The sequence below is a fragment of the Cebus imitator genome, unplaced genomic scaffold (genome assembly GCF_001604975.1).
Source record: "Cebus imitator isolate Cc_AM_T3 unplaced genomic scaffold, Cebus_imitator-1.0 Scaffold666, whole genome shotgun sequence".
In the NCBI taxonomy this organism is placed as follows: domain Eukaryota; kingdom Metazoa; phylum Chordata; class Mammalia; order Primates; family Cebidae; genus Cebus; species Cebus imitator.
Window position 1 is genome coordinate 93,108 of NW_016107981.1, and position 15,429 is coordinate 108,536.

General features: G+C 37.0%; 1 protein-coding gene across 5 annotated transcripts; it reads left to right on the forward strand.

Moving 5' to 3' along the window:
- Positions 1-10,711: 10,711 nt before the first annotated feature.
- ZWINT (ZW10 interacting kinetochore protein) lies at positions 10,712-14,605 on the forward strand. Of its 5 annotated transcripts, none has more exons than XM_017518261.2 (9): positions 10,712-10,818; positions 11,626-11,716; positions 11,869-11,992; positions 12,159-12,325; positions 12,477-12,533; positions 13,042-13,184; positions 13,265-13,433; positions 13,528-13,610; positions 13,818-14,605. In XM_017518261.2, the coding sequence occupies exons 1-8, from the start codon at positions 10,778-10,780 to the stop codon at positions 13,603-13,605; spliced, it is 870 nt and encodes a 289-aa protein (XP_017373750.1). In that variant the 5' UTR covers positions 10,712-10,777; the 3' UTR covers positions 13,606-13,610; positions 13,818-14,605. The 5 variants fall into 5 exon arrangements, with proteins under 5 accessions (XP_017373750.1, XP_017373752.1, XP_017373748.1 ...); XM_017518263.2 differs by having other exon boundaries at positions 13,042-13,080; positions 13,302-13,433; XM_017518259.2 differs by having other exon boundaries at positions 10,764-10,818; positions 11,626-12,325.
- The last annotated feature ends 824 nt before the right edge of the window (positions 14,606-15,429 follow it).

The window sequence follows — 15,429 nt, forward strand, 5'->3', positions numbered from 1 at the left end:
TTAGCTAAGGTTGGCCTTTGGTCATTCTCTGTCTCAGCCAAAGTTTCTACAAAACACATTTAGAAAATATGGCTGAAGACAGAAAATATGGAATACACTGGTAATTGGAGTGCTGTGACGAAGGGTATTTCAAAAACTATTTGTACAAAACCCTTGGGTCTCACTCCAATTGGCACATGTAATAGAGCAGACTTTGGTGCAACACAGATTTGTCTCAGATTTTGATTTGCCACTTTCCAGCTCTGTGGCTTTAGTAAGTTAGCTTTTTTGAGCCTATATTTTCTTTCTGTTGATCTGGAATAATAAAAGTCAATTCTCAGAGTTTCTTTTTGGCAACTAAATGAGAAAATATGCATTTTAAAAAACTTAATATAACGCCTGTGGATTGATAAATTTATATTTTGGCCATGCAATCCATAAGATGTCAGGTTAAAGGAGAAATTGGTCCTTTTCTGAACATCAAAATGTGCATCTCAGTTTTGCAATTGCTGTTGCCCTTTTTCAAAGCACTAAGATAATTAGCTCTTGAAATCTGCAAAACAGAGTTTTGTTTACATTTTTATGAAGAAAAAAATCACCTAATTTTTTCACAGCAAAATATCTAGCTTTGTCAATATAATCTTACTGAGAATAAAGTATTTAAACCTTGTTCCTACTTCCTTTAAACAAGGTGAGGTTATTGTGTCAAATTGTGTTATATGAATATACATTTTTTTTCTAGAAGTCTAACTGTTCCATGTGTATATGTGTATCTCAGATTTTTATGTGGATAAAGAAGAGCTGGACAACCTAGCATTCAGTCTCACCAATTCCAGACAATTCCTGGGTACACCTGGAGTTGATGATGTTTCAGTGTTTCATGCAGTAGGGATGTTAATTAAATCTTCTCTGAAAATTATCGGCAGCCAAGCATATAGAAGTGAAAATGCAAATTAAAACTTTTAAAAAGAGAGAAAAAGAATCATAATTTATATCTTCCAATCTAATTCAATATAATCTCTAAAACAAAGTCCCAGCAGGCCTTTTAGCAGAAATTGACAAGTCATTCCTAAAATGTATATGGAAACACAAATTATTTATAACAGCCAAAGCATTTTGTCAATGGAAAAGTTGGAAAACTCTTATTTCCCAATTTTCTAATGTACTATAAAGGAGCAATAATCTAAACAATGTGGTGCTGCTGAAAGAACAGGAATATTGATCAGTGAAACAGAGTTGAGACGACAGATAACAAAATACATTTATGGCCAATTGATCTTTTAAAATTTATTTTTATTGATACATAATAATTGTATAAATTTATGGGGTTGTAATATTCTGATACATGTGTAATAATAAAATCAGGATATTTAGGATATTTGTCACCTAAAACATTTGACATTTCTTTGTGTTGGGAACAAACATCGTCTAGAAGAGATATGAAATTGCAATAAATTATATGGCCTGTTGATTTTTGACAAAAGAGGTCAAGACAATTAAGTGAGGAAAAAATAGTCTTTCCACAAGTGTGCTGCAAAAATTGAACATCCACATAAAGTATGATGAATTTAGACTTTTACCTCTTACCATATACAAATATTACCTGAACCTGGCTCAAAGATATTAAATGTCGGAGCTAAAAACTTAAAAAAAAAAAAAGAAAATTGAGAAGAAAACACAGAAAAAGCATTCCATAACTTCAGTGTGGCAAAATGTTCTTAATAGCCTAAAATACATTTAAGAACATGAAAAAACAAATCACAGACTAGGAAAAACATTTTGCAAATTAGGCATCTGATTAAAAAATACTTACATGTAGAGTAGAAATAACTCTTACAACTTAATATGAAGAAAACAACCTCATTTTTGCAAAATGGGCAAAGTATCTGAATGGACATTTCATTCAAGAGGATATGAAAATGATAACAAACATACGAAAATATGGACAATATAGTCATAGAGTGAAATGCACAATAAAACCTCAATGAGATACCACCTGAGATGCACTAGAATAGTTATAATCAAAATTATTGAACATATCATGTAAACATGTGGACAAATGGAAACTCATATAATGTAGGTAGGAATGTAAAATGGCAGCAATACTTTAGAAAATACCTTGGCACTTCCTTCAAAAGTCAAAACATGTATTTATCTTGTGACTCAGCTATCTCATTTCTAGGTATCTACTCAAGGGAAATGTTAACATGTGTTCACACTTTTTTTTTCTTTTTCAGACAGGCACTTGCTCTGTCACCCAGGCTGGAAGGTAGTACGTAATCATTGCTCACTGCAGCCTTGAATTCCTGGGCTCAAGCAAACCTGCATCAGGCTCCCAAATAGCTTGGACTACAGGTGCATGCCAGCAGACCCAGCTAAGTGTTATATTTTTTGTAAAACAGGGTCTTGCTATGTTGCTCAGGCTGTTCTTGAACTCCTGACCTAAGGTGATCCTCTGGTCTCAGTCTCCCAAAGAGCTGGGATTACAGGGATCAGTCATTGCTCCCAGCCTACACAAAAACTTTTAAGGGAAAGTTCATAGCAACATTATTTATAAAAGTCAATAACTAGAACAATACAATTTGTATCAACTGGTGAACAGGTAAAAATATATTCATCAATAGACAGAAACAAATTATTGATATACACTACAACATAGATGATCCACAGAAACACTGTGCTAAGATAAAGAAGCAAGATGCAAAAACCTACATATTGTATACAACCTTAATATGTGGCAGAGGCTAGCCTATAGAGACAAAAATTGTATCACTGTTTGTCTGGACCTGAAAGTAAGAACTGCAATTCACTGCAAAGAGACAAAATGTATCTCTCCAGGGTGATGGAAATGTCTTAAGACTTATTGCATAATTCTATAAATGTAATAAATCACTGAATTTTATACTTCTAATCAATACATTTTAGGTATGTAATTCCTACTTTAATAAAACTGTTTTAAAATGTAGGTAAAATAATGGGATTCCTTATTCTCAAAGCAACACTGAAAACACACAAATAAAATCAGTGGAAATATTCACTGGTTTATAAAAGAAAAAGTATTTTGCTCATCAAGAGTCTAAGTCTCTAATAAACACTTTGATTAACTGTTTTATTGTCTAGAGGTTTTGATAGAATATACAACTTGCTTTAATGCATTCAAACACCTAGACCAAAGGAATATTTATCATTTGTTTTTTAATTGAAATTTTCATCATCTTTTAATGCTAGTTTTGGAAAAAATGTTTTTTAAAAAGTTACTATTTCCAAAAGTATCTTTTTAAAAAATATTCAGCAGGCTAAATTATGTGTTTTAAGACTGCTTGGAGAATATTTAAGTAATATGGAAAAAAAAAATCCATCAGTTAATGGATGTGATATAAATGGAGAAATATTCCTACATTTAGAAAAGTAGAAGAAACATTTTTGACAGTTACATCACGTAGTACATGGAATATTTTATTATATACATTTGAGGTGCACAACCTGATGTTTTGCTATACATACGCAAAGTGAAATGATTTCTACAGTTGCATTTTTAGACATCCTTTGAAATCATTATAGCACATGTGCTTTAAGCCATTATTGCGTAAGCTTCTAAATTAATAAATATCACAATGAAATTACATTTTAGCTACCTGTGAATAAATGTGACATTAAAAGCAAAAAATCAGAGATTTGATACTACTGAGGAAAAAGGCTAGTGTTAGAAGTCAAGGAGAAAATTCAGTGAATTTAAAGATATTACTTTTTAAAGATATTACTTCACATACGTGTGAAGATATAGGTAGAGATGGGTACACAGAGAGGGAGGAAACATATGTATATATTTACATACACACATATTTATATATAATGTTTTATTTATTGGGTTTCCATGACTCATTTAGATGATCTTGCCTCAAGGAAGTGAGTATCTGGAAATATAACTTTGAATCCTAAAACAGTGCTGAGAGAGACGAACACAGCAAACAGAAGTTTCTATGCAACAGAAATAGATTCCAAAGTATGATATGTCGGATTTGATGTTTTATTAAGCACTGGAGGTGTTTTGCCTATAAACAATTGCAAAGATGTATCTTATATTTGCTTAATGTTCTATGAATCTCAGATGAATTTGCCTCCATCATCACTTCAGATATTCCAATAATATAGTTGATATTCTATTTAAGTGCTAATGTAAGTACTATTTTCAGAGCCATTTCACATGTGCTAAACAATAAAAGCTGGTGTATTGTACAACACATAAAGAAATAAGACTTTTTATTTGGTTTACAGTCATTTTCACAAGAATATTAGGCTAGATCTCTTCAAATCAGAGCCAAGTGGAGGGTGAAACAGGTTGGCAAGTTTATGCAGATGATGTTTAAGTCCTGTTTTCCAACTTCACCTTGTAGCATGTCATTTTGATTTGCAATTTGTTGTTTTATCCTTGAACTGTTTGGTCTTTAGTTCAACCAAACACTATGTAAATTTAGATGTTAACAGTGATGTCATTGATATAGTTGGAAAGTACATTATTCAAAAGGCAGTAGCTTCACAGGAATTTTTGATAAATAGATCAAAGGGATCTAACCTGTCACACGTGAAGTCAATCCCTGCTACTTTAATCAAAATGTGAATTTTAGCAACTGTCATTTATTATCTCCACTGTATCATAAATGTAGAATATATAGACAGTGTTAAAACACAGATACATCAAGCAGAAAGAACTCTTAATAGTCAAGTAAGATGATTCTTTATGGAATGCATAGGAAAAGCATTTTTCATTAAATTAGAAGTATGCATACAATACAAATTGCAATGAAAAACATTAAATCATTGGTTTGTGAATAATTGCTGATTTGAGAATTAGTGTATTCTGCAAAAATTCTCCCAAGAATTTTCTGTATNCACATCTCCATTTATTTCCTTTAATGCTTCTACACATTCTGACCTATATTTAATCTATATTGTGTCTTCTATGTTCTAATCCCTTTACTAAACATCTTTCACAAAGAACACTAAAAAAAACACCATGTTGCTAATCAATCATTTCCATCCATCTTACTTGACGTCTCAGTATGATGTGGCATGGTGATTTATCTTTTCAGATACCCTCATGTCTACCTTCTACTGCACACTATGTTTGGTTGCTTTTTTCTCTTGTCACTGTAGGTACTGCTCTGTTATTAGAAGCTTATCCTTTTTCTACAAATCCACAATATGTCAGTTACTCAACTATACTGACTCTGGCATTTTTTTCTTTTTTACTCTATAGTCAGTGTAGGGAATGCCATTGATCTCCACAGTTTCAATTGACTATATATTTATGATGATCAAATATTTATTTCCAGTTCTCACATTTTTCCAAGCCTTAAATCTACTTGTTCAATTCAAGACACAATCAAATGTCTTTTTAAAAATATACACTTGAATAGCTAAAACACTTCTGACAAGTAGGTCAACAAAAACAAGCTAAAGATCTTTCTCTGTCATGTGTTAATTGTCCTCCAGGAGTTACTATTTAAATAAATTGTATTTATTTAAATTCATCCAGTCACACCATCAGAAAATGAAGTAACATATTTTACACATAGTTTAGTAAATCCAACATATCCATATCCAATGAATGATAAAATCTATGAATTATTTCACCTAAATATATTGAGCTATTTATTTGTAACTCCTGTGCCAAATTACCTATTATAGAATCCAAAAATGTTTTCACCTTTTACCAAGACCACTGAATAACATTTTCCAAACGTTTCTTTTTCTACCCGTGAGGCTTAACTTTGCCATACTAAAATCTGACTTGCCATCTAATTATGAGGAACCTTTCAATAGATCTCTATTATCTTTACATAAAACCAACATCCTTAGAATGGCCTACTGCAGCCTTGCATAAATAGTCCCTAATACAATATGCATAGAACAAATTATTATTACTATCAACTATTAACGAAAAATAACTTTTAACCTCAATAAGCTTATAAGAAAAGGAGAGATATCACTCAAATAATTCTGCAAGCAGATGTAAAATGCAACTATGACGAGATAAAAAGTCTGTAGAATTTTGTGAGCCTACAGTAAGGAGGCTTGATATAGGCATATAGGTGAAGGAAAGTTTGATTGTGTCTGAAAAATCTGAGCAGAAATCTAAAGATAAATTAGGAGTTAATTAGGTCAAAGAAAAAGACTGCAACATTGGCATACATCATCACATTCAATGCATGTAGGAGGTTATTTAGATCCTTTACAAACAAAAAGACTATATATTCGTATTATACTATTCATTTATAATTGTTCAGGCTCATTTTACGACCCATAATACGGACTTGACTGTTGGGTGTACAATGGGAAAGCTTGAATATTCTGCTGTTAGGTTCAGTGCTCTATAAATTATTGTTAAGTGGCTTACTGAAATCTCAACAATGACTATGGATTTATCTATTACCCCTTGCAGTTCAGTCAGTTTTTGATTCATGTATTTTGATGGTCTTATTTTAGGTGTTTAAAAACATTTATGATTAAGTTCACATGATTAATTGACCCTTTATCATTATATCACTTTCTTATTTCTGGTGATAGCCTTTTGCCTACAAAAAAATATATTTTCCTAAATATATATATATATATATATGCCCTAGAATAGCCACTCCAGCATTCATCTAATTAATATTACCATGGTATATTTTTTCCATCCTTTTACTTTATCTGTTTATTTCTTTATATTTCACATACTTCTTAACATAACTGTTTTGCTATTGTATCCAATCTAATAATCTCTGCCTTTTAATGGTATATTTAAGGAATTGACATTTAATGGTGATAACGCATATGCTTAGGCTTACACTTAACATTTTGCTATTTGTTTTCTATTCCCCTCATTTTTTTCTTTGTTCCTCTTCACTTTTTCTGCCTTCTTTTGGATTAGCTGATTGTTTATATTCTATTTTATCTCCTTTATTGATTTGTTAGCTACAATTATTTTAGAAGTTTATAATAGTTTTCTATTTCTGTGTAACAAATTATCACAATTTAGAATCTTAAAAACACATTTATTATCTCACAGTTTTTCTACAAGTCAAGATTTTAAGACAGTTTTACTGGGTCAAGATTTTGCATTCTTCTCAAGGTCTCACAAGTTTTCAGTCAAGATGTTAACTGGGTAGTATTATTTTTGATTTGTTTGTAGAAACTTAATCCACTCAGGGCTGCTTGATTGAGGGCCCCACCTACTCACTGGCTATTAGCTAAAATCTATTTACAGGTCCTAAAGGCCACTCACAGTTTCTTGCCATGTGGTACTTACCACAAGCAATTTGCAACATCGTTGTATGCTTCTTCCAAGCCAGAAGGAGAATCCCTCTTTTTTGTATGTGTGCAGTCCACTAAGCCTCTGCTATATATGGAAATGGAGGTATGAGAGTAGCATGCTATCCCCCTCGGCCTAATAAGCAACCTAATCAATAGAATGACATCCCCATCACCTTTATTGTATTCTATTGGTCACAATTTCTCTGTACTAGAAAGAAAAAACATCACACAAGGAAATGACTCATTGGTAGCCATTCTAAGATGTGTTGGCACCATTGCTTCAGAGTCCAGTACACAGCTTTAACTTATCAGTTCACCTTCAAATGATACACAACTTCAGACAAACTATACAAGCGTATAATTTACTTTTATTTCTTCTCTCCCACATTTTGTGCTACATTTTACTTTTATGTATGCTATAAATCCCACATCACAATTTTTTTTTCTTTAAAGATAGGGTCTTACTCTATGACCCAGGCTGAAGTACAGTGATATGATCAACTCATCACAGCCTTGAACTGGGCTCAGGTGATCTTCCCACCTCAGCTTCCTACGTAGACAGGACCACATTTCACTCCTTTGTATACATTCATATTTGAAGCTAATGTCATTTTTTTCTGCCTGAAAAACTTCTTTCATGTTTCTCGTAGCGTGTATCTCATGCTGAAAATTTCCTTGCACTTTTCTGTGTTTAAGAATGCTTTTAGTTAGCCTTCATTTTTGAAAGGTGTTTGCTGGAAATAGAAATCAAGGCTAACTTTTTTGATTCTTAAGTACTTGAAAGATGTTCCTCTACTGTCTTGCTAGTATTGTTCCAACAAGAAATTTCCCATAATCCTTATCTTGTTTCTCTGTATGTAACATGTGCCCCAATACCCCCAATTACTTTTATAATTTTTTCTTTATCAAGGTTTTTGAGTTATGTAATTATGGTATAACTGGATGTCATTTTCTTAATATTTCTTGTGTTTGGGATTTGTGAAGCTTCTTGAATATATGAATTCATATTTTTCATCACATTTCAAATTTTTTGGTGTTTATTACTTATGTTTTCTTGTCCTCTCTCTTTGCCTCTTTCTCAGACTCCAATTTCAACTATATTATTAGGCTGTTAGAAGTCTTACAGGTCACCATTGATTTGTTCATGTGACTTTATTTTCATTTTTTAATATTCTGTGATTCATTTTGCGTAGTTTCTCTAGAGCTATGCTTCACTTTCATTCTGCAATGCTTAGTATATTATTAATACCATCTCATTCCATCTATCACATTGTAGTTTTCATCTCTACCAGTCTGATTTAGGTCTTTATTACAAGCTTCATGTCTCTAACTTTTTTTGACAGCTTGTATGACAGCAGTTTCAAGTGTACATTTAGTGGTTTTCTGTATAGAATTGTGCAAACTTCACCACCGCCTAATTGTAGAACGTTTTATTTAGCCCTTTAAAAGAAACACTATACCTATTTGCCGTCCCTCCCAATACTCTCTCAAGCTCTTATCCCCACCAATCCCCAGCCCTGGACAAGCACTATAGAAATTTATTTTGTTACTGTAGATTTGTCAAATCTAGACATTTCACATAAATAAAATAATATATTATGTGCTCTTTTGTAACTAGTTTCTTTCACTATGTTTTCAAGGTTCATTCATATTTCAGCATGTAGTAACCATTATTTAGTATGTAGTAACCATTATTTAGCATGTAATAAAGTTCTCTTTATTACTGATTAATAATACTTCATTGAATGAAAGTATGCGTTTTCACTCACAAGCTAATGGGCTTTTGGGCTGTTTCTTTCAGGTTTTGTGAATAATGCTGCTGTGGAAGTTTGTGTAATTTTGTGTGCTCATGTTTTTATTTGCCTTGGATATATAAGTAGGCACGAAATTGTGACTCATATGGTAACCCTATGTTCAAAGCATATGCACCATTTTACATTCCCACCATCAACATGAGAATTCCACTTTCTTCACATCCTTACCACCACTTATCTTTTTCATTATAGTTCTGATTATCTTTTTGAAGATAAGGGATATAGTTACAATAACTTGTTTTAATGTCCTTGTCTGTTGATTCTAATATTACTTCAGTTCTGATCAGCAAATTTGCTTTTCTGCTCGTTATGTGTTTACTTTTTTTTCTTTTTGCAAACTTGGTAATTTTTCATTGCATGCCATATGTAAATTGTACCTTACTGGTTGGTGAACATTTTTCTACTTCTATAAACACTACTGAAGTTTGGTCTTGTCATCTGTCATGATTTGTTAAGTTTGATCCATTTGGGTCTTACTTTTAAGAGTTAGATGGCACTAGAGCACTGATCAGCTAGGACTAATTACTGCCTACTAAATAACTACTAAATCAAAACTTTTTTGAGGGTACTCTGTCCAATGTCCTATGGATTATAAAGTTTTCCAGCCTGGTTAGTGGAAATAGTGACTATTTCTGATCCTCTGCGATGTCTAGATATTTTTTTTTTTTTGAGACAGAGTCTCGCACCGTCGCCCTGACTGGAGTGCAGTGATGCAATCTCTGCTCACTGCAACCTCCGCCTCCCGGGTTCAAGCGATTCTCCTGCCTCAGCCTCCCGAGTAGCTGGGATTACAGGCGCCCGCCAGGACGTCCAGCTGATTTCTTGTATTTTTAGTAGAGTCGGGGTTTCACCATTTTGACCAGGCTGGTCTTGAGCTCCTGACCTCGTGATTCACTCGCCTCGGCCTCCCAAAGTGCTGGGATTACAGGCGTGAGCCACCGCGCCCGGCCATTTTCAGATACTTTTAAAAATCTTTTGGGTAGTTTCTTGAGACACATACTGCTCAGGACTCAGCTGAATGGATACTCAAGAAAACTGCAGAACTCCAGTTCTCTCTGTGCAGTTTTCTTTCTCCTATACTCTGCAAAGAACGTTACCTACCTTGGTCTCCACAGAATATCAGTTCTATTTTGCCAATGCAGACAATCCGCTGGGCTCTGTTTGAGTTCGCTGTCCGGCAGCGCATCTATAAAACATTAATATCCCTGAAAGCAGCAGGTTTTTGAGCTCAGATCATCTCCCGGATCACTATTCTTCGTTACTGATTCCCAGCGTCTTAGAAACAGCCCCACTGTTTTGAGTTTTTTTTTTCTGAAGCAGTGGTAGATATTTCAAATAAAGTGTCAGTGCTGTGCGCTTTCCCGAAAACGCAAACTCAAGGAGATGCCTTCCTTCTTCCGCGTAGAGCGACAAGAACTCTGGGAGGCGCGCAACGGAGGTGAACGCCCGCTCGTCACTGGCACCGCTTACTGTCTAGCACGCAGGCGCAGAACCCAAAACTACGCCTGCGTCCAGCACCGCCCCGCGCCAGTTTGCGAATCCGCGCCTGCCAATTAGAGCGCACAATGGTCCTTGATGCACGCCCACTGACCCCCGCAACCAATCGCCTTTCCCGGCGCGAAGTCGACTGTGAATTCAAAGTACACCTAGGGATTGTGGGAAGGTAGCTGAACGCGGCACCGGGAAAGATGGAGGCGGCAGAAACTGAGGTGGAAACTGCAGTCCTAGAGTAAGTGTCTGCGGCCAAGTGGCAGCTCGAGGTGGGCCTGGGAGGACCTTATGGGCTCCCCTGTATAACAATTGGTGCCCCCAATCCTGTACAGCTGTTGAGGTTCGACCCTGCCGTGAAGTGATCTTCATTGCAGCCCCGTCTTAGGTTCCCGAAGTGACTGTTGCCTGCTCCAGGAGTACGGCGATTGAGGGACCGTTCGCCGCTCCCCACATACACATACTCCACAGAGTGTGCTCTAGAAGGAGACAGTTTCATTTCTGTCTTCTTGTCCCAAACGACACTTCCCCAATTGCTTCTCGTATCTCCATCCCTGCCCTCTCGTAGACTGCTCCAGTCCCTAACAATGAAAAATCCTAGAATACACCAAGGCATCCAGCCCTCTGCCCTGAGTCCTTTCTCGGCTATTTCAAGACGCTGCCCCAACGCTAGTGCTCAGTGCCAGGAGGGATTCCAAGGCTCAGCATTCTTCCCCTTCCTTGCATATCTCCCTGGCTTCCTTCACATCCTAACTCAAATGGTTTCTATTCAGTGAGACACTCCCTATATAAAATCTCAGCGCTTTCCTCAAACTCCTTATACTCTAGCCCTGCTTGTTTTCTTTTTGTCACATATTACTACTGTATGCCCTCCATGCATACCATTACTGGTTGCAGTCTGTAGGCCCTTAAGGCCTTTGTGTAAACCCTGGTCAAGGCAAGACTCTCAATACTCATATACACATCAACATGTGTTTGTGTACACATGCGTACTATAGAATTAGCACCACAGGAAAATGCAATTCCCTGTGTTTCCTTGCCCCTCCAGGGTCCTGACTGAGGTAGCAGGCATCCTGGAACCAGTAGGCCTCCAGGAGGAGGCGGAACTGTCAACCAAGATCCTGGTTGAGTTTGTGGTGGTATGTACAAGATGGGAGCCAGCCTTTCAGAAGCCAGGGTCTGGTCCTGGCTCCTCTTATTGAGATACAGGACAGCATTGGTAGAGAGCAGCCTTTAAGGAAACCTATAAAGAGGTAAGGATGTTCCCTGTCTCTGCCCTCCCTCTGAGCAGGACTCCCAGAAGAAAGACAAGCTGCTCTGCAGCCAGCTTCAGGTGGTGGACTTCCTGCAGAACTTTCTGGCTCAGGAGGACACTGCCCACGGTCTGGATCCCTTGGCTTCTGAAGACACGAGCCGTGAGTAGGCAAAGGATAGGAGTAGCAGCTGGCCTGAGTGGGGAAGATAGGAGGGTTTCAGTTAGGTCTCCCATTTGGCTGATGGGAAGAAGGAGGCCCAGTGTTGCAAGGGGGCAGTCTAGCAGGCCACCCTCACTCATGTTCTTATTCCTGGTGGCTCATTCAGGACAGAAGGCAATTGCAGCCAAAGAACAATGGAAAGAGCTGAAGGCCACCTATAGAGAGAACGTGGAGGCCATCAAAATTGCACTCACCAAGTCCCTGACTCAGATGGAGGAAGCCCAGAAGAAACGGACACAACTCCAAGAAGCATTTGAGCAGCTCCAGGCCAAGGTACACCCAGGGACCTTGAGTAGGGGGAGGGAAGGGCAGTTAGGTAAAAAGAGGGAAAGAGTGAGCAAGCTGAGTTGTGCCAGCTTGCAATCTTTCAAAATTCCAAACAAAAATAGACTTCTTCTGTTCTCTTTCCCTTGCTTATCTGCAGAAACAAATGGCCATGGAGAAACGTAGAGCAGCCCAGAAGCAGTGGCAGCTACAACAGGTAGGTTGATCCACCTAGGAGAGTATCTCTTCCCACCATCATGCTATTGCATGGACAGTATCCCCTACCTAGAAAACCTTCATTTTTCTTTCTCGTTTGAGGCACTGTAATATAAATACCAACATGGGCTTGAATCTCAGTATCACCACTTACCACTGGGTGACCTTGGGCAGGTCACCTAACTTGTATTTCTTTATCTGAAATGGAGGCAATAATAGCATCTACTCTATAGGGTTATTAAAGTGCTTAAAATAGTACCTGGCACATAGCAAGTTAAATAAGTGTTAGCATCACCTTCGTTCCCCTTCCCCAAAGAATGCCTCACCCTAGAACAGCTCATTCTGATATTTCTTTTTCTCTAGCTCCCTACTCTATCCTGAAGTGAATAGAGTCCCTCTTTTCATCAGTGAGTCTGAGCCCTGAGCTGGATGTAGGCTGGAGGGGTTAGAGGGATGGTTCTAAAACCTCAGTATCTGATATATTATGTCTGCACACTCACTCCTGGCAGGAGAAGCGTCTGCAGCATCTGGCAGAGGTTTCTGCACAGGTGAGGGAGCGTAAGATAGGAACTCAGAAGGAGCTTGAGGGGGTGTTTCAGAAACTTGGAAACTTGAAGCAGCAAGCAAGACAGGAGCGGGACAAGCTACAGAGGTAAGGCTGGGGGCATTGGCTGCAGATTCAGAATGGTTCAGCTGAGATTCCTTCCCTTCACACTTACCTCCTCTTTGTAGGCACCAGACCTTCCTCCAGCTTCTGTATACCCTGCAGGGTAAGCTGCTGTTCCCTGAAGCTGCCGCTGAGGCAGAGAATATTCTAGATGATAAACCCCAGCAGCTGGCTCGACCCGAGGAGCACAGTATAGGAGACATCATGGAGAGAGACCCTGGTGTGTCCTCCAAGGTAAATGAGAGATGGAACAAGTGGGCATGGGCAGGCAGGTGGAGAGAAGCTGGGAGATTGGCCTTATCCACTGTCTATCCTGTATTTCTCCAAGGCTGATGGTCTACAACCTGCTCTAGATTCAAATTTGCCATGGCTCCCTGGAGGACAACAGCATGGAGAAAGATCCTAGAACAGGTCAGACGCCCAACTCGGGCCTTGGTGTATTTGGACTGCGAGTGTGGAAGGAGGGGAAAGAAAGCCTGGTTTACTTCTCTGTGCATCTGAGCTCTGCTACCCATGCAGCAGATAGGTGGTGAGAACAGGAAAGAGCTTATGTTACAATTTTAACACCTTCCCATGCTCAGCACACCCAGAGCTAACTCCTGTCTTCTTCTTCCCCAGTCCTCAGTCCTCTGACCCTCCCCCAACACACACACACAATCATCATTGCAAGAAAGACTGTGAACTCCTGAGTTCAGCCTGATTTCTGACTACAACCCAGGTGGGACAAGCTCTGGCATCTGTGGATTAAAAGCCCTGGATCTCTCTCAGTTGCATATTTGTTTCTTCATCTTCATATGCTGGCAGGCAGAACTGTTAATACAGATACTAAGAAGCCAATAACATGGCAGGAGCTGGGACTGGTTTGAACAAATGGTGTGCAGATGGGGAGGGGGTACTGACCTTGTGCCTCAGGAGTTGCTTCCTTCTATGATGCAGACATGCTGAATTTAATTCAAGGAGGAGGAGATTATTTTAGGCAGGTGGTTATATGCAGGGAAGATAATTTATTCACTAATCCAAATTGTATTCATGGATCCAAATGTTTGTTGAGTCCTTTGTGCTAAGGTTCTTGCTGTGAACCAGAGCTATAACAGTGAGCTCATCTGACCCTTTTAAGATATATAGCCTAGTGTTAACATTCTTGGTATCTTTTTGTGCCTTATCTAAAACATTTCTTGATCACTGTTTTCAGATGTTCATTTATTAGTTTTTTCAAAGAATCAGAGATTGGCTTTTGTCACCCACTGTTGTATGTTTTGTTTCATTGACCTCTAGTAATACCTTGATCATTTCCTACCTTCTGTTTTCAGATGGTTTTCTGTAAACTCTTATTTTTATCAGATGATCAGCTCATGTATTTGGATCATTATTTGGTTTCTGAAATAAATATCTAAGGCTATACATTTCTTTTGAGTTTATTTTCACAGTCATTCAAAGCATTTTCTATTTTCTGTTATAATTATTTCATTGATTCATACGTTTAATTGAAAAATAATTTGGTCTTCTGTATGTTTGTGGGAGGATAATCTAAGTTTATTTTAATTTGATCAGAGGATGTCATTTACATAACAAACTTTGAAATTTGGTGAGTGAATTATAGCCTTGATGTGGTATCCTTTTTTAATGTTTCACATGAGTTTAGAAAGAATGCATTTTAGATTGTGTGTAGTATTTCCTATTAGATTATGTCTGTAGTTTTTTTTTCAATTTATATCTTCTATATTTTGTGGTCTGAGTATCACCTGAGAGAGGTGTGGGACAGTCTTCAACTGGGATAGTGGATTTGTTCATTTCTCTTTATAGTTCCATTTGCTTACTTACTTTGCTTTTTGCTATTAAATATTTTGCTTTGTGCTATTAAAATATTTTATATATAAATACTTTGCTTTATACTATTAAAATATTTACATATTTTTACTTTTTTAAGGTGTATATAATTTTATATTTATATCTTTCTTCTGAACTGAACTTTTACCTTTGTATGGTAGCCTACTTCATCTCTAGGCTACTGTGTTTAGCCTTGAACTCTAATAGTTTTAATATTAAAACTATATTAATATATTAATATAACTTTGCCAGTTCTGGTTACTCTTTGCTTGACATCTTTTCACTTGAATTTCCATCCTTTTTTAGTTTCAACCTTTCTTTATATTTACGACTTGTATATAGCATTTAAAATGTTATTTTTTAGAAATTCAGTTCCATGTTTGTCTTTATGATTTTGTAGTTG

Bases quoted from the DNA above. Each gene is read 5' to 3' on its own strand.
- ZWINT (XM_017518259.2), top strand. From the start codon at position 11,837: ATGTTCCCTGTCTCTGCCCTCCCTCTGAGCAGGACTCCCAGAAGAAAG. The intron at 12,534-13,041 runs GTAGGTTGATCC...CACTCCTGGCAG, and splicing joins AGCAGTGGCAGCTACAACAG to GAGAAGCGTCTGCAGCATCT. The intron at 13,434-13,527 runs GTAAATGAGAGA...TATTTCTCCAAG, and splicing joins ACCCTGGTGTGTCCTCCAAG to GCTGATGGTCTACAACCTGC.